The sequence below is a fragment of the Acanthaster planci genome, linkage group LG05 (genome assembly GCF_054643075.1).
Source record: "Acanthaster planci isolate LZ-2023a linkage group LG05, COTS_SCS, whole genome shotgun sequence".
Taxonomy (NCBI): domain Eukaryota; kingdom Metazoa; phylum Echinodermata; class Asteroidea; order Valvatida; family Acanthasteridae; genus Acanthaster; species Acanthaster planci.
The window spans coordinates 9,479,728-9,505,999 of NC_141781.1; the positions used below are offsets into that span (position 1 = coordinate 9,479,728).

The 26,272-nt window shown below is 41.8% G+C and overlaps 2 protein-coding genes across 12 annotated transcripts in view; one reads left to right on the forward strand and one right to left on the reverse strand.

Moving 5' to 3' along the window:
* Positions 1–1,412: 1,412 nt before the first annotated feature.
* On the reverse strand, positions 1,413–24,418 carry LOC110987096 (secretory carrier-associated membrane protein 1-like). Of its 9 annotated transcripts, XM_087136478.1 has the most exons (10): positions 24,179–24,417; positions 15,746–15,797; positions 15,577–15,657; positions 13,246–13,356; positions 12,596–12,704; positions 11,448–11,576; positions 7,063–7,228; positions 6,369–6,470; positions 4,590–4,734; positions 1,413–1,790 (listed from the first exon to the last, which is right to left on the reverse strand). In XM_087136478.1, the coding sequence occupies exons 4-10, from the start codon at positions 13,300–13,302 to the stop codon at positions 1,599–1,601; spliced, it is 900 nt and encodes a 299-aa protein (XP_086992604.1). In that variant the 5' UTR covers positions 13,303–13,356; positions 15,577–15,657; positions 15,746–15,797; positions 24,179–24,417; the 3' UTR covers positions 1,413–1,598. The 9 variants fall into 9 exon arrangements, with proteins under 9 accessions (XP_086992604.1, XP_086992600.1, XP_022105225.2 ...); XM_087136474.1 differs by lacking the exons at positions 7,063–7,228; positions 15,746–15,797 and adding an exon at positions 8,909–9,074 and having other exon boundaries at positions 24,179–24,418; XM_022249533.2 differs by lacking the exons at positions 7,063–7,228; positions 15,746–15,797 and adding an exon at positions 10,807–10,972 and having other exon boundaries at positions 24,179–24,418.
* Positions 19,877–26,272, forward strand: part of LOC110987094 (AP-3 complex subunit beta-2-like) — a 34,135-nt gene continuing 27,739 nt past the window's right edge. For all 3 annotated transcript variants that reach the window (XM_087136472.1, XM_087136473.1, XM_022249526.2), the window contains exon 1: positions 19,877–20,013. In XM_087136472.1, the coding sequence (XP_086992598.1) occupies positions 19,933–20,013 (81 nt within the window). In that variant the 5' untranslated portion in view covers positions 19,877–19,932. The remainder of the gene's footprint in view (positions 20,014–26,272) is intronic.

Genomic DNA, 26,272 nt, shown 5'->3' on the forward strand with positions numbered 1-26,272 from the left:
TCCCCCGTGAATGTATCCATTTCCCTTCCTATATACACGCTGATATCCTTTAATGAATACGCTTGTCTACTCCTATTTTGCAAGCATCACACGGTAACTTATTTATCTGGGCAACTGTGAAGCTTTTATGCTGGTTAGCTGCATTGAACTGGTACTGACGTAGGTTAGGTTATTGAAAGAAATACAAATAAAGGTAATAGAATCTTTATGTGCATAAGTGCAGAGGAGAGATAAAATTGAGACTGTAGGGGTCTTAGGCTACACTCAAGGTGAGTCTTTGATAGGCATCGTTTGAGTGGTCTGAGTGATGCTATGTCCATTTTGATAGAGTGGACTAAAGACCATTGTGGACGACTGAAATTACAGTATCGCGTTGCTTGTTATGGCCATCCAACCTTTGCTGCACCATTAGGCATGTGAACACTTTACTCTCCGCTTTCCTTCCAAGCACTCAACGATTCCTCAAAATGCTGCAACTGGCAGTCCGTCCCGACTACATGGGTGGAGTAAGGAGAGAGGGGCCCACAGCTTTGAGGTCCGCTTTCACCGATTCATGTGTGAGCTGTTTTGCTTGTTTAAAGCACGGACCATATATGATTGCCTGAAGGCACATCACACTCGTGATGTATTGTACTGTCAATGCTTATGATCAGTTGAAATCTTAATGTGCCCCTTCCACGGTGCAGGTGCTTCCATCTTTAGAGTGGCTACGCCCTTGGATACAAGTTCCACCGGGACTCCTGTCAAACACCCCCAGCTCCCACAACTAGAAACCTACAATCACATCAGGGTGGGACATCTTAGTACTGCCAATTTTACATTCTCTTACGCATGACCCCATCAAACCTATTTACTCAAGTTGCCAAACAAAAGCTATATTTGTTAAACATCATTTTGGCCGTCTACTAAACAAAACTTTGCTACCATTCTTTTGAGAGAAAAGAAAGGGGTGAAACTGCTGTTTCTTATTCGCAGGGGATAACAGGACTTCTTGTGGCAATCTCATTTGAAACAAATCATTGCATTTACAAAGAAAGAGTGCTTGATTCTGCAGTCTTTCTGCTGGTGTTTACACAAACTGGACACATAATAATACAGTTTGCAGCTTGTCACATGATCATTACACGGACAATCATGTGACTGTCACAAGTGCAACCATATGGCTGTTTTGTACAAAGACTAACAAATGACCATTGGCAGAACCTCCAGGCTACTTTCAAGGAATACATTGATTGGACATGCTGATACTGCAAACTCTACTCATGACTTGACAGGCAAAACACATCTTACATAATGCCTGCTTTTGGAGGATGAGTTGGTGCGTGATGTGGGGCCAAAATGATTGATCCTTGTTTTCAGTCTTGTTTAATCACAACTGATTGGTACTTCCAAATAAAGACAATTCCTCAGTGCTGTGGCTGATTAATCTTCCATTTTAAAAACAATTTTTCAATCCTCCAAAACCGAGTCGGGTGGTAAGTTGGAAGCTTGCCCTAGCAGCAAACTCGATTCAGACTTTACTTTTCCCCCCTTGACAGTAATCGGAGGGACTTGTCCAGGTTTCCATCGTAGCCAGGAAGCCTGCCGGTGTGGCCGTTTTACATCCTGTTGTTCTGCGACGACACCGAGCTCATGGCGCCGCTGACTGCCGCGTCTGCAGCACCAGCTGCCGCTGCCCGGCCGGCGTCCTTAGCTGCTGTCTGAACAGTGGGGTTGGTTGCCACCCCCTGAGCGAATTCCTGCTGGGCCTTCTGAAAGCTGGCGCCCGTCTGGCGGTACAAGCTGTGTACCTGCATACGGGCATGGTGAAAAAAAAAAGAAACCTGTTGAGATATGGCACACATGGAAGTAAACACCATTACTGGGGTTGCACCACACTTACCCACAGGTCCTCAGCAGGCACTGCATGCCTCTTTGATAGCGAGGGTGTCATGACTTGTCAAAGTACGGGCACCTCGAGTTTAGGAATGTGACATGGCATGCGAGTCTGTGTGGTACTACCGCAGTTATGGCAGCTCTTCATTTTAGAATACAGTTAATATTAATCCTAGGCAACTATGCCCCTTTTCCCAATGTAATTTAGCAGATCAATGGTATTAGTATCCCTAAACTGGCGTTCATTTGTACATCTTCCATGGTCTTGGATAGAAAAGCACATCCAGACTTGTCAAAATTACTTTGGAAAAGGGTCAAAAACTTGTATATATTTATTCACTGTATGCTACTAATCGTGCAACACTTGAGAAAAATGTTCGTGTTTTTTTTAACACCCCCCCTGCCCATAAATGCAAAGTGGTAACAGCATGAGGGATCTTTTCCACGGCTGGCATGCAGTGCTCATTCGTTGTTCATTTTCAGTGCATCCTGCCTCAAAAACTTTAGCTGGTACAGAGAAAAAGTGGTAGCTGCATGTGATGATGGATGGAGCTGTGCAGGGCGATTATTTTACATCGACGCCCAAGGCAACATGACAACGAGGCCCGGGCAGGAAGGGTGAAGGATCTGGTAAGGAATTGCTCAGTGCTGCCAATCATGCGTAACAAACTGCTGACTGGCAAGTATGTGATGTCTCAGAGCGGTACGCGTCTTTGGAAAGAATGCTTATGTTTCTAACCACAGCAGTTTACTGCACTTTCACGCAAAATGTCTGTTGTACATGTGGGTGTGAAAAGTCCCAAAGGAAACTAATGTTAAAAATTTCGCATCACGTGGAAGTTTGTTATCACTCATACATGTACCGGTTTTAAAATAAACCCCCAAGATTCCAAAATGACACTGCCCCTGAACGTCAACATTGTTTCCAGTGGCAACTGAAGGGTAAAAGAAATAAATGTTTTTGTCAAGGGTGCAAATGATAAGAACATGAACCTTTTTTAAATAAAGGAGCATGCAGACGGCAAGTAGCGTGAAGAGAAAGGCCATGATCAGCATCATGGCAGCCACGGCTTTTCCTCCTGGTGTTTCGGCCGCTCCAATGGCTGTAAAGCCGTTAATCCAACCACTGCAAGGGATGGCAGAGTGGAGAAGAAAAAAAAAACCGCCAAAAAATATAAATGAAGCCATGGATGACATGAACGAATTGGTGGGTTGAGAGTCTACTAGTGAATGGCAGCTATTTCTGTCGTTATTCGGAGCTTGCCTGGTTCACAGGGAAGCAGGACAAAATGGATGCCTTGAAGTGTGGTCTGTTGACTTATCCATGCGGACGGTGCTCCACTTGAAGCTCGGATGCTTTCTACATTTTTTCACAACTAATACTATTTGGGGCACTTATATGCATTTAAACCAGTGACAAACCTAAACACAGCTCTCTTTTTTGGGGTGGGAGGGAAGGTGACATTTGGTGGTACACTCAAAATTTTAGCTTGAGTCAACAATGCAAATATCAATATGGCCTCCTTGTTATAATCCTGCACTGGCTCTTAAAGATCAAGGGCATACCCAAGTTGCTCGACCGTGCCGCACAGGTTGTCAACACACACTATGTAAGAATGCTACTTTTGTTCTGTACTTCTCAAGCTTCAAACACTTTATTCATTCTACAACGGGCCAACATCTGCGGTATGAATTGTGTCCTTGCACTTTGCCCATCAACGACATCAATGACCAAAGTGCTTTCTTCCTCAGAGGGGAAGAAAGCCTACCATGAATGGAAGCAATCGGTGCGCATATATGAATATGAATATTTGAATATATGAATATTGGCTGGTCAGTGTGAGCCACTAGGCAAAAGGATATCAACCTGTCAAGGAGTGTAGATCATGGGAAATGAGAAGTATATGCAGCCCTCTGGTGTTAGACTGGGTGAAAAGGGATCGTATTAACTTAGCCTTTCTTTGCATCGATCACAAAACAAGGAAAACAAAATTTTACAAATGTTTGGAGGGAAGAGGGTAGTACCTGAAAACAATAGCTAAGACAGATGTCAGAAAGAGAACAAAAGAAAACCATGTAACACTCGTTTCAGACAGGTGCTCTAGGGTCGCCCCGAATCAAATAGAATCAAGAGTGACTCGGGTCGATCCAATTAAATTTTGGTTTCAAACCGACGAACTTAATACATACATTTACATTGGATTGGGCCCATGAACGTCTGAAACCAAGTCACTCTGGCATTGTTCTGAGTGCCTCCAAGTGTCGATCTTTCGCCTGCTAGCATGCCTTGTCGCTCCTAATTGTTTCAGAAGTTGAACTTTTGCCGTACTTATTCAAAATTTTTGCTTTTAATTTGGTTCGGCACAACTCTGGAACTTCAGTCTGAAAAGAATGTTAGTGTTACATAATGATAAATATGCAACACTGTGCCTTTGGGTTAGAAAATTACCAATTCCCCTCCTCAACTACGCAAATTTCCCACTCTCATTGAGTTTTTGGACATGTTGATGTCATAGAATCAGATAGCAAGGTACCCAATTCAAAACAGGGATGTGGCATCAACTCAGCCATGATGGGTGACGAAACTGTAGTGGGAGTGTTTGCTTGCAAAGCAGCCGGCGGTGTTGAAGGCAAATAGCTGATGGGCTGAAAAACTCAATGTGCTGGCATACTGATGACTGTCCCTAGAAGGGATTCGGCAGTGAAACTGTTACCTTTTTGAGGTACCAAGCTATGGCCAGGGCCAAGAAAACCCAAAGGCATCCCATGATGATCATCATGGCACCGACTGTCTTCATTGAGGCGTTGGCTGTTTGATCACTCGTCCCCGATATCATCGATATGCCATTTAAAAATCCGCTATCCGTCATCAAAACAAATTATAGGTGATTTAAAATTTGTGCATACAGATTGTAGATTGGATGCTAGCTGAGTTTGAAAGCTTGTTCTCATCAGATGTCTGGGCTGATCCCACATTTGTTTAAAAACAAAAACGGGAGTTTCTTTTCCTCTTTTTTGGTGTAGACAAAAATGCCCCCTCTTCATTGTCACCAGGTATGCTAGGATCCAGACTCACTAGGACTTACCCAAATTCCAAACTATGACGGCAATCAAGTATTACTCCCTTTTTGTAACACGCAAAGAGCCATTTCAACTTACAGACTTTTTGGTGAATAGTCTTTATCCTAGTGAAGACCACTGCGGTCAAGTTATAATGAATTTGTGGAACGTCCTCAAGCAAGACACTCCACCATAATTGCTTCTCTAAGATGCTACCGGGCACGAATGAGGACAGCTGAATATTACATCTGGTTGGCTTCAGCCAGGATCAACAATAATACTGCCCTTAAAGGGAAATTGTGGTCTAGTCAACCCTCCCCCATTCACTCTATTATGAAAGCTTTTGATTAGTCTTTGGTAACGAGGGCCCCACGAAAAATTGGAGATTTTGGGAAAGGTCTTTGGTCACTCTTGTGTCTTCTGAAGAAATGTCACCAAAGGGAGCAAGGACACAGGAGGAGTTACAACTCTGGCACATCAAAGTGCTCGATGATCATCGCCGCCCGGTCAGACGAACAATAGTAAACATTCCAAAAATGCTTGATTACTGCCTGACAAGTGGGGCCAGTAATATCGTAACAATATTTGTGGTGTTTTCTTTGGAATTAACTGCAACCTATCGCAGTGACCAGGAAACAGACAGAAAAAATATTCAACATTAGATTTACTTCTGTCGTTTTGAAAATTTTTTTAAGGATTTTGATGCCCTTTTCCAGTATCCATGCATATGTTTGTAATTTTATTTTGTCACTCCAAAACATCAGTTTTCAAAATCTTTGTACGACTTTGGCTAAGACTGGCCAACAACATGTTGAACACCACAGGACAGTTAAGTTCACGAAAAACAAAATGCGCTGTTTCATTACAGGGAGTGATCATGAGATCTCATAAAATACCTTTCTGTATAAATTCCATAATAAAAATGATTCAAATAAAACTCAAAATCTTACAAACAGCTTGGCTATTTATTCCCAAAAGAAGTCCAAACGAAAGCGTTCGATACGGGCAACAACTGCACATGAACACTTCGGGTACACAGCCTAATAAGAGGAACTGCACAAGCACTAAATTTGATGTTGTCAGATCATATCAAGCATTAACAATGGCATGAATATTCAAAACAGGTGCAAAACAGGTGGTGCGTAGCAAGCATGCGCTGCGCTCCGGCTACGGACATACCGGGCATGCCAGAAAGTAGTAATTGGCCAGATGTTATAGCCCGGGCAGTTCAAACTCCTTCTGTGTCCTTCCTCCATGGTCACAATGAAATGGTTTTGAATCATCAAATGGGAATCTCACCCAGAATACTGTAATGGACACATGGATCATTTAATCAAGTTACTGAATAATACTTGCAGCCCTAGATGGAACAGACGTAACTGTACAGAAAAAAAGGTCTGTAAAACCAAACGTGAACCAATCGAACATCCTACCTGGATCCCCACTGGTCTACTCCTATTGCTTGCACTATTGTGCAGAGGAATTGAGCGGCGAAGATGAAAAAGAACAAGAAGAAATTGAATGAACTGTCACTCCTGCAAAAAGACAGAAAATTAGACCAATTAAAAGAATTAGATCAAAATGATTCTATTGATGATTTGACACCAAAATGATTAACTACTTAGTGTTGTACACATATTTCAGGAAGTCTTGCTTGTTTCAAAATGAAAGAATACAAGTAGTTAGTGCACATGACTTCAACTCTCTCAACTTCAGTTCATCATCACAGAATAAGTCCAAGACTTGCAGCTTTGATGATTTCTGAAAATCTCTAGATCCCTACTGGCAAGAAAACTAGCATTCTCAAAAGAAAAAAGACATCAAAGTTTGCAGTTTGCGGACAATTATGGGTACAATGGCAAGATTTGCAGATGTGGAATAAGTTTCATTTATTTTGATACTTGTAAAAGGCAAGAAAGCACTTATCCCCAAGTTCATACATGCCAAGAAAATTATAAGTCTGGTAAAGATTCTTTCAAAAATTAAATGAGCAGTGTCAAACGGAACTTGTGTGCAAAGTGGCTGCAAATGTTGATATGAGATGGAAGTTTTATGCCATGAGCATGGAGTTTGTAGCCGCCGGATGCGTGCCAATTGCAAGCTGACTATGGCTGTGCCTACAATTACCTGAAGGCCTTGTACACAGGCCGGTACCAGCAGATGAAGGACAGCGGTGTCCAGAGGACTAGGAAGAGAATGGACACGCCAAATGTGATGCCTCTAGTGTCAGCCTTGCCAGCGATGAAGTATGCAAGTGATACAATGACGTTGAGAATCAGCAACGCTACATAGACTGTAAGTGAATCGAGGAAAAGGGGGAACCAGTGATAGTGAGTTCGGGTGTGGTGTGAGAGATGAGTCTGGGATGAGGTTGATATTAAACTTTTGGACAATCGCAAGAGACCTACTTTAACCATATGCTGCCGAGGAACCCGGTTTTTGGGTACCTTGGGTTTGTACGCATAGCCGGGGTGCCCGAAATTGGACAAGAGAGCTGGGCCTTGTAACAAAAGACCGTACTCGGAACAAAAGACCCGCTGTTGGGAATTGCAATCATTTTTCAGCTTGCATTTATCGGAGGGAATCCGTCACTGTTTTGAAACAGTATACCACTGATTTCGGCATAGCGCGCCCGCGGATTAGCACCATGGACACAAGTGCCCTGGCGCCCCATCGATCAGCGATACAGTACCACTGCACGCTAATCTAGCCAAGACTGAAAAGACGCTTCTGGCATTCACTGGGAACAAAGGAAATTATGCAACACCTCACAATTCTGGGCTCTCTTTACTGGGCGGCAGGCCTAGCTCAAATACTCAGACGTCAATGCCTGTCAGATTAAAGTAGCCACCAGACAGTCATTTGTGTGGGTGTAAATGTCCATTAAATGAAATCCTGAATTTTTGAAGAATTTTGGAAACAAAAAATTTTGAAATCGCCTGTATATAGGCACTGCATTTTTCAAAGCACCCGGCAGGAAATGGTTGACTTGCCGTAGGCCATTGGACATGATCAGCATCAATTTGTATTTTTGAAAATGATGTTTTGTCCTAATTGGACACTAATGACATCAACAGGTGCTCAGAGGGAATCAAGCCACATAGCATGTAAAGGCCTTTCAAGATTCTTTCTAATATTTTGGACCCACACAGAGTGCACATTCCTGTCACTTCCTGGACAAGATCAAATACAGGAAAGTTGTACAGCAGGTACAATTTATAGCACTTGAAATCATACATTGAAGTCATAAATCACAGGTCAACTAAGGACTGGGTTGATATAAATGATCAGCTTCAGTTGCCAAGAAAGGTAAAGCTTGAGGGATTGGAATTTAATTGCCTTTAGTTCCAGTGTATCTATTGGTACATATGCAAATAAAATCAATTGGAATCAACGCAAGATTCCACACATTACGAGTGTCCAGATACCCCCCTCCCTTTTCAGAGACATGCCCCACCCTTAACTTGTGGACACTGATGGACAATATTCCATAGATCCAGAAAATCAGTCCTTGAAAATGGAAACCCCGAAGGTGGTTGATATGACACCTGCAAAATTGTTAGACATTTCTTGGCTTCTTACCCTAAGAAATGAAACTGATCTTGCTGCGAAATTTTCCATTTAAATAAAAGAGAGACTTTGAGATGCACTTCAGAACATCACCTTTCAGGTACATTTTTCCTGCTTATTTTGTTGTGGATGAAGATGTCTTGGTATTCACGGTGCCTTAACATGTCAGAGCTAAGAAATAGGTTCCTCAAACAGAAGTGGAATGACATACACTGAGAGTATGATACATGGAGAAAGATTCAGAAATACAGATCATTGTTATAAAATCATATGAAGATGAATGTGGTCGTCAGATGATGTGACTCCATGGAGATGCTGGTTTCTGAGGTGGGATCCTGAGATGGGCACTCTGCTCAGATGGGCATGATTCTCAAATGGGCACACTGGCCTCCGTTGGCCTCACCTGAAGGCTTTGTACATTGGCCTGTACCAGCAGACAAATGAGCAAGGTGGCATACAGACCATGAAGAGCACTGAGAGGCCGAAGCACAGAGCGGCTGACGAGCTCACACCGGAGATAAAGTAAGACAGGGTGACGATGATGTTGAGCAACAGCATGAACGTGTAGACTATGTGTGGGATAAAGCATCAATACAAAGAAGCCGTCTGTTATGTAATGCTCAGACGCATGGATAGCATGGGGTCTCCACAGACCGGTTCCCTGCCGGACAAATAATACAGAAGGCAGGTAGCCATCGTCCACTAAAATAAAGTATGATGTCATTGTCCAGGGTGCCCTCTCTTACAGCATGCACACATCTCATTGGTTAGTTTTTTTTAACCCCTTAACGCCCGGATTCTGGGTTACGGTATGCCCAGTAGCCTGTCCAGCAGCTGGCTCACATTGAAACCGCAGGTGCATGATGAATAGAATGTATGTGTGGTATGCACTAATCCTCAAAGCCGCGGCTATTGACAGTTCTCCGAGTGAAGGGGTTAACACGTGCAATCAAAGTGGAGATCAATATGCAAAAAAACACCACGAAGAAATTGAGAAGTTTCTGGATTTGTGATGCATGCGGAAAATCTTCAAATGCACACCCGAGTTTTGAAAACATTGACAACGATTCCCCAAAATTCCCTAACCCTTAATGACCTCTATTTCCCCTTGCTCAGCTTGGAAGGAAAGTCACAACAACTCCCATCACATTCAATCTTGGCAGGAAGAATCGTGAGGATTGACGGGACAGATCCTCCTTCTGGTTGGGATGAATGACAGTGATTAGGAAATATAGCTGACTGAAGCAATGGCTGGATTATAAAGAATGCACAGCCTTAAAGTCCTTCTCCTTGCAGATAAGGTCTTATGGCTCCCAAATAATCACCCCATAAAAAGTTCTGATAATTTTATTGGTATCAAAGGCTAAAACCTTGTTTTCAGGATATATTAAGCTGAGAAGGTTGTGCCGTATAAAAATCCAAAATTCAAGAGGTTTTTTGTATCAAGGGTTAGTCAAATATCTGTAACTGGATCTAAAAAAGCAGTAAAACAAGCGCACATACTTTATTAGAAAGATCCATTAAGCCTCGCGCCACACGAGTTCACAAAAGTCCAGTATGTATGCACACGCATATGATGTGTTCGGCTGGATCACATAGTGCGGCATTGGAAAAGAACATGTGCTAAGTGCCCACATACAAAGTGGGCGGGACTAACTGGATCAGTCCATTACAAAATTTGCCAACTTGTGAAGAGTTTTGAGGGTGTATTTTGGAACCAAGAGAAGTTAGCCTGAAGCATGTGTCTTTTCAATCCAGAAAGTGCTGTGTGCCGACTGTGTTTATCACTGTTTCCAAAAAGACCCAGGCATGGTGAATTAGACGGCAAGGATGTTGTGTCTTTTGTGGCATGCTTGTCCCTCTGTGGCAGGCCGATACCGATGTACAAGAATCATCGGATTTAGATGCATTCCTGCAAACTACAACATTTAGGCTGTCGCACACCCTTGCTGCCCACACTTGCGCTGCATGTTAAGACAACTTTTCTGGTGCTTGCAGTAAGATCAGCTGAGCGACTCCTGAGCTGATGCAATTTCAAGAGCGAACCAAATTTGACAACAAGCTAGTCAGCAATGCTAATGCACGCTGCAATACAAAGCAACCGTTCCCTCGAAGTTTAGCCCTTTGTGAACAGTGACAAACTTCTGACAAAAATGGTCACAGCTACAGGCAAGAAAGCAATTGGATATATATAAATAATAACTAAAATGGAGATGAGATGCAAGGCTGGTGTGTGGTCGCACACGATGTCTGCTTCAGCTTCTGATGATGGAGCACCAACGGAGTGTCCTGGTACCCTACCTGAATGCTTTATACAGAGGTCTGTACCAACACAGGAAGGCCAAGGCGGAGAACCCGGGAAAGAAGGCCATCGACAAACCGAAGCAAACGGCGCGGTTTATGCCCCACCCCATACACAATTGGGCCATGCAACAAATAGCATTGAGGAATAAACACGTCATGTACACTGGTGGAAAGAAATCAAACTCAAATTAGAAATAAATATTGAGGGATCTCTCAGTAAGGAACTGTGGAAAGAAACGCACAAACATAGTCCCTCTGTATGCAGTTGCGTAACTTGAATCATGGTATAAAACAGCAGCACAAAAGAATGTATAATGAACTCCAAATCTTAGAAAAGACACTTTAAATTAGTACCAACAACGACCATTGCAAGATCATGTTCCTATTCTTAACAATGAATCTTTCTTTTAACTTTAAGTGCTTCAGGTGAACAGGGACAAGCTGAGAATTGATGTGAACAGATGTCCTCCAGTATGGTAAACGTAAACGTCATACTTTTAATTATTATCCAACCTAGACATAGTGGTTCCCACTGTCACAGAAGGAAATTTCTGGAGGCCTGTTTACCCTCCGTGACTTAATAAAATACAAACCAAACAGCAAACAGGTTAAAAGAAAATGACCAAAAATGAACTTACTGATCCAAATAAAATAGCCAATTTTGACTGTGCGCTGGAACTCCAGTGGGATATCCACAGAAAAGTCTTGGTAAAAGCACGGCTTTACAGGGCAGAAACTGGGCAGCGGTGGCCAGTTATTGACCCGGGCTGAAATACAAAACAAGACAAATACAAAAACTAGAGTACAATGAGCCAGGGTGTGTGTGGTTTCTTGCAGTTTCTGTCCCTGAAAAATGATACATCAAGTGGCAGTCCAGTGTTGTCTGTAAACTACATGTATAACGGGGTACTCAATGGAGCCAATAGATTGTACTCATGTTTCGGCCATTTTAAATTGAAAATGAGGTTAACCTGGAACCTGAGAGTAAAAATAACAGCAAATGAAATAAAAATTAATTACAAATTAACGCCAAATTTAATTTGTGAAAAATTGAATCTAAATCTTTTAAGGAACATTTTTTTTTTAAATCGAGAGTGAGGTTTCGAACCCAAAATAATCTGGCACCACCCAAATTACTAGATTATGTTGAACAAAATCAAGATTGAGGGAACACAATTAAAATGGCTTCCCTGTAAATCAGGTCTGTAAGGCTTTCTTCAATAATTATTGGCAAACGTCAAAACATAACACGGCAATGAATGAAAGCAGATGGTATGCCAGGCTACAGAGTTCCAAGGGTATTCTACTGCAGTATGTGGAAGTTGATAAATCAGTCTACAGAGTACCAATAACTTACTATTCTTCTTAGCAATATTTAATATGTTACTCTACAGAGCCCAGTCACTTCTTACTTGGGCACCAGTTGGCATATCAGGCTACAGAGTACCAGGGGTTACTAATCACTGAACTAAGAAGCAGATGAAAATGCCAGGCTATAGAACACCAAAGAGTGACATCATCTTGAACAAGGAAGTGTACTGCAAAAGAATGGAGGATGTGCATACGTTGGTTCACACGCTAGTTCTCTTGGTAATGCCTTCTACTCACAAAACTGTGTGTGTGATGTATTCACTTCAGTACTCTGTAGAGTGCAGAATACTGGGTGACCATTGATGCATGTTACCTGTATTTGTCAAGCCGCAATGCACCAATTGCTACTTCCTATTGTACTGTGTAGTGGTTTATACATCAGCAAACCTAGTACAGGCTTCCAGAGGTTACTTACTATTGTACTGTGTGGCATGCATTTGCTGTTCCCGCCTCTGCAGCTCAGCTGCTTTCCTCTCCAGTTCCTCCTGTCGCTTCAGGATGTCTTCCTGGCCTGGGGGAGCGGTCTGTTTAAAGAAAGTAGCACTCTGAAGTCACATACGAGTAGTATGCAAATCAGGATGAGAGATCGTCCCCTGCTTGCCCTAAGGGCAGAGTTAGGTGATCTACTGCACTGTTGTGTGACAAAAAAAATGGCCCTAATGTTGTTCTGCCGTGCACACAACAAGATGCCGTCCCAGCCTCAAACTGTCCATGAGTTGGCTGGTGAGGACTCCGAGTACTAAAATCCAAAATGTAAAAAATTTCTAGGAACAGAAAAAAGATTCCACTGACTTTGTTCATCAAACAATTTCGAGCATCCAAACCTTCCTAATCTGCAGAGGGGACAGGCGAATGCTCGGTGCATTCATGGAACCAAAAATGTCTCCAACATCGTAACAATGAGCAGGACCCTGTCCAAAAGCTGTTCACAAGAAAGATGACCCACTTAAATGCTCAACCACTAATAACCCAAACTGTTACTGAGTGTGGCCACAAAAGCGAAGCTCCTTCACCCAGGCATACAGAGAAGCAAGTATCTTTATACAAGACCGGAACTTTGCCCACCGGTTGCGCAGCAGACACAGTGTACGCAGGCGGTGATTGGTCCATCGTAGGCTTCATGACAGCTGGCTGAGTGGGAGGGTCTACAATAGGGGTCGTCTTGGAATTGGTTGTCTGGAAAGGAATGACAGAATGGTGGAAGGGGTCGGGAGAAAAAAAGGAAAGTTTACTTATTATATACATTGAAGACAGGCTGCAAGATCAGTAAATGAAAGTAGAAGTCATTACGTACGGACTGCAGCGAGCGAGTTTCCATTTTAAGTCAGCTTCAGTTTCTTGGTCTAATTCTAGTTCTTTCAGTTAGAGTGGAACACGTCCTTATCAGGAAGTATTCAGGTTTGTAGAGTTCATGCTATAGTACAGATGACTTAGTACATTGGCATCATACATGTGTATACCGGTACATGTTAATGTAAGACCTTATGGAACAATGAAAGAGTGCATTTTAAAAAATTTTTATTGCAAAGAAAGCCTCCAGCTTTCCCTTGCTAATCCCATCAGCACCGAATTTGCTCCAAGCTGCGTACAGGCATTTTATCAGATTGCATTTCAATACACAGCTTCATCAAGCACTCTCTAACTGTGTCACTTCTTTAATTACAGTCATTTCATTACAAATTCCCACCAACTTTGTGGATTGCTTATTGAGGGGAAGTATTACAATTCTGAACCGGTCAACCATAAAATGCAATAGCAAGATTCCTTGGCTCTGTTGCACCACCCAAATGAGTACATAAAAAGTGGGAGGGGGAGAGCTGGCTCTTTTCCAGTAGATTTAATTGTTTCTCTTAATATAAAGAAGGTGTTCTGACAGGAAACACCGCTATGTAAAAATACAATGCCTGTCATAAAACAGCAAGCATGTTCAATGTATAGGGATCTTTCCACAAAATGCATCAGTCTGATATGCTATTGACTGATATGCGGCAAAGCTGGTGATGACTTGTTTCTCTCCCTGACATGGAACGATATAATTTTTGTAATTTATGGACAATGTTATTCATGTTTATTCAGGATTTTACATGTACATGTATCTAGTCTGGACCATGTTTAACAGGTAATTCAATGCCAAAAAGGTAATGCTTTATTCTGTTACCAAGCTCATTATTAAGCAGGATTCATAAAATTATAACAGCCAAAATATGACGGCAGAAATAAAACGGTGCAACTGGTATTGATTATTTTCACTCCCATTTCCTCAAACAAGCTGGTTTTTCCACATAAAAATTATGAATACTAATGCTAATGAGCTCAGTAATGAGATGGCATACTTTCATTTTTGAAATTGCACATATTAATGCGGCAGTGATTAATTTGGGGGGGGGACAGGGCCTCAGAGTGGCAGGGGTCTGAGATTACCAGCAACAATGGCGGTAGCCCCCACGGGCACCGAGTATACGTGTGCACCGTGCTACACTGGACAATTTAATTTGTTCCCTGCTTGAGCTTCCTTTTGCTTCTAAAGATAAAAAAAACCTAAATAGATTCCAACATCCACAGAGGAATTTCATGGATGTAGCCATTGTAAGAACAGGGTAATGGAATTTTGTGCAGCTTTAGGGTTTCTCAGAGGCAGAACATACATGTACATGTAAGTTATGCTGGGAATTATTGATTTCAATTAATTTTGGGGTGTCAAAACTACAATTTCTATTCCAGGCAATGACACTGGAGTAAGGATTCTAAAAAAGCTCAAATCAGATTCAGTAAATTTATAACGCTGAACTGGGCATCGAAGAGAGCGTGCTCTGTAATGGCTCTAATGGAACTGCCTGAATGAATCTCTAATGAATGCACATTTATGACACCTTGCCCGCTAGGTGCCAGCAAAGTCAGTGTAGTAAGGAAATATTCAGAATTTCAAAATTACTTATTTCCAGATATGTATTTCTAACACCGGCTAAGCCTTTTGAATTTTATGACCTACATGTAGTTAGCTTTGTCAAATGCTTTTAAACATGAGAGAATTTTGATAAACAATGGCCATGATGAATGGCCTTGCAGAAAGCCAAAAGGACTTAAATGGCTCCAATATGACAGTGTGCTACATGCATACCAGCACCTGTGGGTGTGAGTGAATGACCAAACACCTGAGCTCAAATGGAAGCCACTTAAGACCACATGGGAGGAGGGAAGAGATGGGGTCAAAGTCCCTGAAAAGAGACAAAGGGGACAGAAGCCTGGGGGATCACTTCACCATGCTACACCCAAAAACCCACTGCATTCACAATGACAATCACTTTAGCAAAATAAATATCCATCATCAGAAACATCGCCAAAAAGGAAAAACAAAATTAATTTTTCCTTTTTTAAAGAAAGAAAAGAAGCTAGCACCTGTGTATTGCGTTCTTCAAAGGGGTTGAATTCCTCCAATCCTCTGGAGGAATTGCTGGTAGCCTGCTGCACCGAGGGATCCTGGAGGGAGGTGAAACAGTACCAAAAACAAACAAAAATGAAAGAAAAGGAACAAAAACCACAACATCGAACCACAGGGTCTACTCACAATGCACAGAGGAACTCTGGGGGGGAGGGGTTTCACTCGTTCAGGAAATTTGCTGCAAAGTAAGAAACAATGTCTGGAAAAGTAAAACTTACACATGTACCAAAGAGGTTACATATAATTAATCAGTATCTTCTTACATGTACATGTACATGTAAGGTCGGTTCATACTTGGCGTGAAAACAAACACACCTGCAATTTTGTGATGTCAGTCCAAACTTTTGTGCTATGAATATGCAAAAGTTGAACACGTTTTTGATCTCCAACAAATTTTGCTGCAAACATTTTGATGATGTCACATTCATTTTGCTTTCCCATTTGCGTGAAGTAGGAACCGGCCTTTATGCTTTACACATTCAGATTAAAATGTCCCGTGCAAATGCTTGTTTTGTGTGCCCTCCCCCGTGATGACGTTGGCAAAATTTTCCAGAAGTGGGTCCCGGATGGCAGACCTTTCCATGCACATGCACAGAGGGCAAGGTGAACATCAAGCATAATTCCCCCTTCCTTCTGAATGTATGGTACAGTATGGCATGCACTTTGCAAACTTTCCTGTACAGAAAACAATCCAATGCTGCTATTTCGCCAGGCTATGTACCTGATACATGTAGCTATCGAAGCACCGTAAAAATATAACACTCGGGTGTGACACTGGGAATGCCAAGAAAAACCCATGGAAATTCCAAACAACAGGTACTGGCAAAGAAATTTCAGCGTGTGATTACATGTTTCAGATGTGTTTTTTCCAACAAGTTGTGCCAAAATTGCAGCTTAGTGCCTGTATGCAAACGTACATGTAACTTTACTGTATTTTTTGCTCATAAATACATGTATGACTGTGGAAATAAACTGAAGGCCTACGATATCATGAATGGTGCATACATGTACATGTACCATGTGTACATGTAGATGAAGCTACATGTAGCAACATGTTCATTCATACACCATGGCTAGAGTGTATGCTGCAGAATGCCAAAGGGGTCTCAGTCCTACCTTTTTATACAGTAACTTACTCATAGAAAATGCAGTGCCAGACTATACTCTTCCTCAAATACATACAAGCTATCAGTAGTTAAAACAGTGATGACAGGAATCATGCCAAGGTACATGTAACAAGGTGGATGTGTATTGATTCAACTTTTTTCCAAAGTTCAAAAAGACACAGAAACCAAATCATCAGCAGAAAACCGATCAATCTAATCAAACCATGGCCTAGAGACTAATCAGACAAGATGCCATCAGTGTGGTGGAACCACTTGCACATGACAGGCACAAGCAGTAAAGTTGACTTGGCCAAGCTGAGGCATGTACACAAATGTGGACTAGACACAACATCTCACTGAATGAAGAGACAAATAACAGGTGCATGTACAGGTGCAAGCACGACTTCCGCACAAAAGTGGTACCACCACAGTAATGGATTCCAATCCTACCCCCAGTCCATTGTACTTGCCTTATTATTCGTCTACATCATATGAACAAAATGAACATACAAGGACTTGTGTGGCAAGCATCACTGCTGCGTGAATGATGAGTACATTATACATGTACATGGACATGAAGGTACATGTACATACATGTGCAGTGTGTTCTTCACATGTACATGCGTCTCCGTACTGGTACATGTACTGCTACATGTACCTAAACATGTAAATGTACACTGTATGCACATGTACGGTATGCACCTACATTTGTACACATGTACCTGTGTATGTAAGCACCAACTGCCAAACATGTGTACATTTGGTACAGGCATACATGTACATGTATAAATGTACATGTACATGTAGCATGTAAGGTGCGGAGCTACATGTGTACATGTACACTGGCTGTAAACACATGTACATGTGTTCCTGTATGTAATGAGCATGAAGCTATACTTCCATGGACCAATGCATCAAAATGCATGTGAAAAATCAATAGAATCCAGTGGTACACATGTGCTTGGATAATTATATGCAAAGATGCCGTACGATGTGGTAACTGCTGCGTGCAAAATCAATGGACACACACGTACTTGATTTAATAACGCCTTTAACAAAATTAACATAGGATCTGACAACAACAGAGAGAAGACAGTGTACCATTCACCCTACAGGGCTCGAACTTACGGTCAGACATCGGCCATTTTCTCAGCCACAAACAGCATTTGTCACACCACCAAAAGATTTGGTTCGACAGAATGTCCTCAGGAAATGTCAAGTTAAAATCTCCAGAAACATAACCCTGTTGCTTTTACTCTTTTTTTTTCTCAGTTTGAGACATTTACAAGTACATTACATTTAAACTGTGGGAGTATGTTCTAAGGTGACCTTTGTCATAATTACATGTACTGGTACACGTATGTCTGATCAGAAGCTGGTAATGGCTATCCACAATTGACAGTACATGTACTTGTATGCTGTGTCCCAACACTTTTAGGACCTTAGTTTTCACAGCGTACTAATAGTATATACCGTACACTGCACATGTAGGGTAACTGAAGTTCTGCAGTTTTATTTGATATTGGATAGGAAAAAATATAAAACAAAGGCTTGAATCAGTACAGTATGCAAATACTATCTGCAGGTATTTAAGCAAAAAAGGCCACCCAAAATAAGTGTACGCCCGTTTACAAATGTACAGGTATAGGCAGTGCTGTGGGGAGAAAAATGATAAGGAGGAGCCACTGGCTCCTGGAGAAAAAAAAGGCGCCAGGTCGATTTTTGTACATACTTTACACTCATTTGCCAAAAAAAACCCCAAGTTACATGTACATACATGTACAAAATCTGACACACACAGAAACATCATTCTGTCAATTATCTGCACTGACTGCTTTGGAGTTTGTGCTTATGGACTATGTAAAAAATGGCAACCAATTATACGAAAGAAAAAAAAACTGAAAGAAAAGGAAAGGTATACTTACGTTTGATTATTTCGTACCTGGGACCAGACCGGACCAAGGGGAGCTTTGGTTTCAAACTTCAAAATACATTTTGGACTGAAACAAGTTTATTGCAGTGGCATGCATAGACTGCTGGTGCATTGCGAATACGTGAAACATCTCAGTTCCCCACACACACTCTATATAGTGTGAGACCACAAACTAGTCAACTCGGGTACCTGGTACACTGTACATGTACCTGTACGTGCATGTACATGTATGTACCATGTAAGTTACATGTACATTGCAGTTAATATGGGCGCATGCTCTGTACACAGAGTACATGAGGTAAAGACAGAGAAAAAAATGTGTGATGTAATAGAGACACATCCCTAGGTGCACACAGAAGAAAACTGAGCACCGATCGTTTGTGAAATTATATGACTGACAAGATGGGCGATTCATGGGCGCAAATAACGGTCGCTACTGGCGATAAGAATTAAACATTTGGTCGCACATCAAACTTTTTTTAGGCGCAATTGCAACTGTTCTGGTCGCACCATACAGCGCTGGGTATGGGGTGTCGAAGTGAATACGTCATGTGCACAATTAGTGTGTAAAAGGCAAGATGGGGCGAGAACCAGCGTGTTGACCAACACGCCCGCGTACTCCATTCGTTTGCACGGCACTTTCTGGTTCACAGTGACGTCACACTTCGGTACTCTATAGGGTACGTGATTCTGCATGCATGTACACATATGCACATACACGTACATAAACAATCAGTATGGGATATATTCAGGAAGCACAATTTATTATACATGTACATGTAGTTTAACCACATAGGAATAAGAATTCCTCCATGGTTTTAACAGATGGCCTCTGTGCATATCATAAAATTGTGTATACATACATGTAGACTTTGTGTACATGTATGTGAACACATAACATCACAATTCATAAATCTGTCTGAAATCCAGCCCTGAAGTGAAGTCAGCTGTGACCGTATTTTCCTACTTATGCATGCTGTTCTGTTACCGCCATCTGGCAAAATATCAAGCATTGAAATGCAGCCGGCTGGTTGTACATGTAACAGCACACGTTTAGATGGCAAGTTATAGCCATATTGTAATAGCAGGACCAATACAGCAAACATGTACGTGTACATGTACATGCAGTCTTCAACATTATATTCAGTTCTTGCGTACATAAACGCTGCAAACTGTGTATAAACATGCATGTACATGTACACTGCACCTAATTTAGCTACATACATGCATGTAATATGAGAGGCCTCGTCAGTGCCTACATGTAGTGTGGTACAATGTCGTTTCAGACGAGCATCATGAGACTGCAACAGTTAGAGAGGATGATGGGGCTATCTGACTTCAGCAGCAGATACTGGGTGAGTGTTGCAGGGTACCAGCTAAAATACAGGTACACAGCATGCATGAACTTCTTCAGTCTTCTTGCATGGTATTCACAAACCAACCGGTTTTACGTGCCATATTTAGAGTCTAGTTTAGGATTGTTGAGTTTTATGGCGACAGTGACATACACAAAAGGCTTTCATATGAGCACAATGCATAGGATATGTTGTTAAGTGTAAATTATGTCCCGTGTGCATCATCATAGTATGTAAAGGACAAAACATTTGCTTTAAGTCTCTTTTAATGTCCATCAAGCACTCCAGAAATTTAAATTCTACTATGCCAAGTTCATCAGAAAAAAACATGTAGCTATAGGGTCATGGAATTGGTCAGTGAATCAGCTGATGAGAAGAGGGCTTGTTGCATACCTAGGTGTACCTGTATTTATCTGTGGACTCATAACATAACAGTGTTTTGCCCTTGGGTTTAAAGTTCCCTGGCAGTGATAGCTTGTGTGCTCATGCAGGCTCTTCCAAACTAATGTTTTTGTAGAGACAGAAGTAAGCATTCTTCGTACTTGAACAAAATGGTGACTGCCGTATATCCCACAAACTGACTACGGCTATCTTTCAATACATGTAAATTCTGTTTTAGTTTACATTCATGACATTAGGAGAAAATTTAGCTCTTTGTTTTGATGTGTGAATCATTTTGGCATACTGAAGAGAAAGACTAGTTATGTGGGTGAAAAATGTTGAACATTTTTATTGATTTTAGCATTTGTGCAAGATTCTTTTGAAGGTGTATAACTCAAAAGTGATTCTGGTGACTCCTGACTCATTTTATTTGACTGAGTCACAGATCAACTGAGCTGCTGAGTCAATTACAAAATTAGAAAAATCTGGTGTGGATTTGGATGATTTTTGGTGACAGGATTTATTCAATAACCAGATTAAATATCAACCTGTCAGATCCTTCCGAATCTCCCAAATGGGTGGGAAGATTTAAAAGTGCTCTTGAAGGCAAGACCTAGTCACTATTTTCTTGGCCAAGGGCTTGAACTCATATTCTCTGAATACAGTTTGTACTGTACTTACATTTCCAGCACTGTGGCAGATTTTGCAAGATTCTCGAAGTTTCTTGGGAAAAAAGCTAGAGAAGCTTAATTAAACCTCAACAGTCCTCAAACTTCAGTCAGGAGAAGTATTAGAAGTTTTACAACATCTGCTGACTTGGCAAGCAGTGAAAGAAGTTAGGTCAAGGAGCTAGGGCACATCCTCAATCCTTCAAATCCTCTGACTGCCCTGCCCCACCCACCATCCCTCACTCCCCCATGCATTCATCGTAAACTCCTCCAAAATTTTCCATTATTTCTTCAATGTGCTCCTTGGATAGGGTGGCCACTCCTCAATCCTTCAAAATCCTCCGGCAATTCCTACCTTCATGTTGAGGTAAAGCACATGGTATCCTGGTACAGTATTGATGATTTCATGTACATAATCGAGTCATAAATTTATGCATGGCTGAGCATGAACAACACCGTAAGGTCTAACCCAAGATCCTGTGACACAATGCATTCTTTGCAATCAGCCACACTTTTTTTTTTACCAATTTTCCTCATTCCTCCCAAATCCTCCAAACCATCTAGCGGATTTGGAAGGTGGCAAGGGTTAAGAGAATATGTACCAGAAGCCCCTCCCCCCCTAAAAAAAATTCAAAACACTCTTCAGTTTTCATGTTCATCCAGAATTCTGATCGGGTCTGAAGGAAATGGCAGTGTTTAAAAGAATACTTATCAAATTTTGTTTTCTGCGAGGTGACCTTACATTTTGTACACTGTATTTGTCCAACTTGCTGACAAATTTATACAAACAGTGCATGTACGTACATGCACACGTGCATAACTGCCACAGACATCAGTGCAGTATGACTTCTTTCATCTGGTTGAGTACAGGCCAAAAATTATACACGTCCACCCCCTACACGCACCCTAATTGACAGGCTGTGAAAAGTGTGACGTATCGGTACACCTTACAAAGGGGGCTAGCGTACAATGGGGAATGCAGTACTTGCAGGCATACAAGGCATCATGTGAGCGTGACTTCATTGTTGACTGAGTGGACACCCCACAGATTCTTGTGGACCATATCACAATCTGTCTGAGTCACGCAACACTCTATGAATTGCAGGACATAGGTCCATGCAATATCTCTTTGTGTTTCGCTGAGTAAATATTTCAGCGCTGCAAACAGACTTTGCAAGTGATGTACCGCTATGTGGTATTTGTTTTCTGAGTCAAAGGATGGTTTTGATCAACATCTTTATCTTCCAAACTTACAGAATTTCCAGACAAGATTACCACCAAAATTGGAAAGGTTTCTGAATTTAATTAACAATAATTTGGGGAAAAAAACAGATATGTTCACTTTAAGCTCATACACCTCGGTATCAAAACACTGAAGCTAGCCTGCCTTGCATTACATTTTGACTTAACCTGGAATTAGGTCTTTTGAAGTACCTATCCCGATGAGACAACAAAATGAAATCAGGAAGCAGCCTTTTTCTCTTAACAGGTGGCTGGAGAGTCAATATATCACCTTGTTTCTTGTTTTATAATCACTAAAAAACATGTACAGTAGGACCTACAGCAATTTTTCTTAGCCTTGTTGACTTGTTTTCATGAAAATACCCAGTGGGGTGGAATTTATTACGTTTGTTTAGTAGCACATACAGTGTACACAGAGGCCAGATTTGGTTCTCTTGCCAGAAGTTGTGTTGGCCTGATATAGAATTTTTCCCCCAAGGCCTACTTGTGAACTACATACAGGTGTCTGTACAGTACATGTTCATGCAGCTGGGCCCATACAGGGCCAGACGTCATTAGAGCTTGGTCTAAATGTACCTCCATATATTGTGGGCCTTACATACATGTATATAGGAGTTTCATACCGGTATACATCACAGTTTTAGAACTATACCTACAGACTTGTCTGGCAAAGTGGAATGTGGCATATGTCAGCACATGGTGGCCCGATATCATGGGACTCACGAGAAGAAAGAAATGCTTCATTTACACACAACCGTTAGTAGGCACAACAAAAAATGAGTGTGATACATATTCACGGGTTACAACAGGTTGAAGAATTTGGATCAGAGAGAATTTAAACTTTCTTTATGAAACAGGAGTGTACATGTACATGTAACTCATGCAAAAAATCACCAGCCCACAACCACCCCTAAATGCTTGGCAAATTGGCCACTCCCCTCAGAAGTCCATGGCAAAGCCTGTTGTCTTGAACAAAAATCTGCAATTTTCAGACAGTTTCTCCTATTTTCTTCAACAACAATTAACTTTTTTGCCCATAACATAAGGGTGGTTACATTGTAAGTGCACTACATCTGTTGATTGATACATGTGTTAATGATGTACACTTAAGGCATGTGGATGGCTTTAGATAGATGTGCATATGAGAGAAATGTACATGTATGTACTGCATTGTGACTGCAGTCACTGTACTACATCATAGGAGGGAAATTACCAAGACGTTTACTGAGAAAACACTTACAATTTTTCAGACCTGTCTCATACATGTAGGGTTTGTGCATGGGGTGCCAAGTGGCATCCATACATGGAACTCTTTCCACCTGAACATTTCTTCGGCACTTAGAAATGTCCTGTGGTCCATCAACCATGGATTTTTATCAAGACAAATTACATGAGCTGCACTTTTAGTTGGAGTGTTGAAATTAAAATGAACAGCATTTACCTTTTCTGTTTTCAAAGCAGTCAACTCAAAAAACTTGAAACATGCAACGGAATAAAATCCAAAACAAATTTATAACCTCCGGCCAAATTAGGCTACGATTTTTTTCAAATTAGGGGCCTACGGCAAATGCAATGAATGGTGCCTAAAAAGGGCCTAGACCACCTTTACAGAACACATGGCCAAGCTCGAATTGGCATAAGGACTGGACGACTAGACCTTTTCAAGTTTAATTTATGTGTCAATGGAAAAAACACCCGATACGCGTACGATGCTGCACTGGCATGGTTTTGGTGCCTGTAGCTAACTACGCCCACCACGTCGTCGGCTAGTTTACACTTTTTGCCGGCCGGGTATAGCGGTAATCCGCCACTTGCGACGGCGGCAGCCACAGCACAGACGACGGCCGGCTGCCATCACACGTTCCCAATCTTACCTGAAAAGGATTAGCAGCCTCGGGATCAGCAAAAGGGTTGCTATCGTAATCTGTCATACTATATTTCGTCGATCTTGTCAAAAAATGTGGCGTCAAAGCCAAACAAGAAAATTACAACGACTGAAATACAACGATAATTTTTTCCGGTGTTTTCATCTGTCGTCTGAAAATAATGTACCGCTGTGTGCTAGGCTTGATTACCACCGGTCACGAGAAGATGGCGGAACGTGCCATGTCTACAGCGCACGCGCATTAGCATTACAGGCGTCATTACAACTTTAAAGTGAGGGTTTAATGCTGTGAGTGTGATATGACTACAAAAACAAAAGAGAGAAAAAATCACTTCCACGTGGCATGCTTACTTTACTTCAATTGCGTTTTGTATTTCAATATTAATTAAAATTGTAACTGAGTCACGAGGGCATGTTAAAGAGGCCTGGAGAGAAGAAAACAGATGGAATTGTACCACCTCTTTAAAGACGCACTAAACCAAACCGGTTGGTTAATCAACTACTAGTTAGATGACGCATCTTGGGTCCACGTCGTTCCCAGAAAATCTTGGAGACTTTAACCGGCGTGAACATATTAGCGTGCTCGCGTTCGTAAATTTTCTTATCATAATGATGAATGGATATGAGGTTGAACATTTAGTTGCAGTTTCGGTACCATATGGTTTATTACCAGGCTGAAATTGGCACGAAATTCGGGCCGGATTTTCGGCCAGCCTGATTTTCGGCTGGACGCTATTTTTACGGCTGCAAGCAACCCTTCACGTAACCGGAAAGAAATTCTACGGAGGCCGATCACGGCATAGCAGAAAAAGCCCATAAACGTCCACAAACAAATTACAGACAAAAAGTAATGTTTAAATAAATCCTTCGCCGGAATGTATCTTAGCTATGAAACAACGTGAACAACTGAGATTTTTTTTTCACAAACAGGAAATACAGACGGAATGTGTACGAAAAAACACTAAGCCTTCATGCAAAATGGATGAGGGCGCTAGTACAGACAATGATGGACCCAAAATAATGCCTTCGCGAACGGGTTCGCAATTTGTATACTGTCAGTTTCTCTTCTATTAAGGAAGTTGGAGGCACATGAACTCGGTGATTTCTAAAGAAGCATGGAATTTAATGGCAGAAATATAAAAGAGTGCCAGAACTTATTTAGAAAGTGTGAAATGCGAAAAAGCAAAAATCGAAATCGCTCTATAGTATTGATTTCAGGAGTCAGCGCACCCAATTAGGAACAAAGACGGGGAAAATCGCTTTCTGGGCTGATGTCCGTTTTCAAACGATTTTGTACCATCCTAGATTTCAAAAAAGTGTGATTTTCTCTTGAGGAATGTGTAGGGGGGACCCCTGGGCACACTTAATTAGCGCCCCGAATGATTCGGCCCACGGCCTGTCTCAGCCCAATTGATTTCAGGAGTCAGCACACCCGATTAGGAACAAAGACGGGGAAAATCGCTTTCTGGGCTGATGTCCGTTTTCAAACGATTTTGTACCATCCTAGATTTCAAAAAAGTGTGATTTTCTCTTGAGGAATGTGTAGGGGGGACCCCTGGGCACACTTAATTAGCGCCCCGAATGATTCGGCCCACAGCCTGTCTCAGCCCAATTGATTTCAGGTGTGGCAGTACCAGGTTAGAAATAAAACGGGGAACATCGGTTTCATGGCTGATGTCCGTTTTCAAACGATTTTGTACCATCCTAGATTTCAAAAAAGTGTGATTTTCTCTTGAGGAATGTGTAGGGGGGACCCCTGGGCACACTTAATTAGCGCCCCGAATGATTCGGCCCACGGCCTGTCTCAGCCCAATTGATTTCAGGAGTCAGCACACCCGATTAGGAACAAAGACGGGGAAAATCGCTTTCTGGGCTGATGTCCGTTTTCAAACGATTTTGTACCATCCTAGATTTCAAAAAAGTGTGATTTTCTCTTGAGGAATGTGTAGGGGGGACCCCTGGGCACACTTAATTAGCGCCCCGAATGATTCGGCCCACAGCCTGTCTCAGCCCAATTGATTTCAGGTGTGGCAGTACCAGGTTAGAAATAAAACGGGGAACATCGGTTTCATGGCTGATGTCC

What these genes read in the sequence shown, in the direction of transcription:
- LOC110987096 (XM_087136474.1), bottom strand. Translation starts at nt 24,235, where the DNA reads ATGACAGATTACGATAGCAACCCTTTTGCTGATCCCGAGGCTGCTAAT. An exon ending in AGGCTGCTAATCCTTTTCAG is followed by an intron (nt 15,658 to 24,178) that starts GTAAGATTGGGA and finishes ACCTCCCTCCAG; the next exon opens with GATCCCTCGGTGCAGCAGGC. An exon ending in GTAGACCAGTGGGGATCCAG is followed by an intron (nt 4,735 to 6,368) that starts GTAGGATGTTCG and finishes GATGACGGATAG; the next exon opens with CGGATTTTTAAATGGCATAT.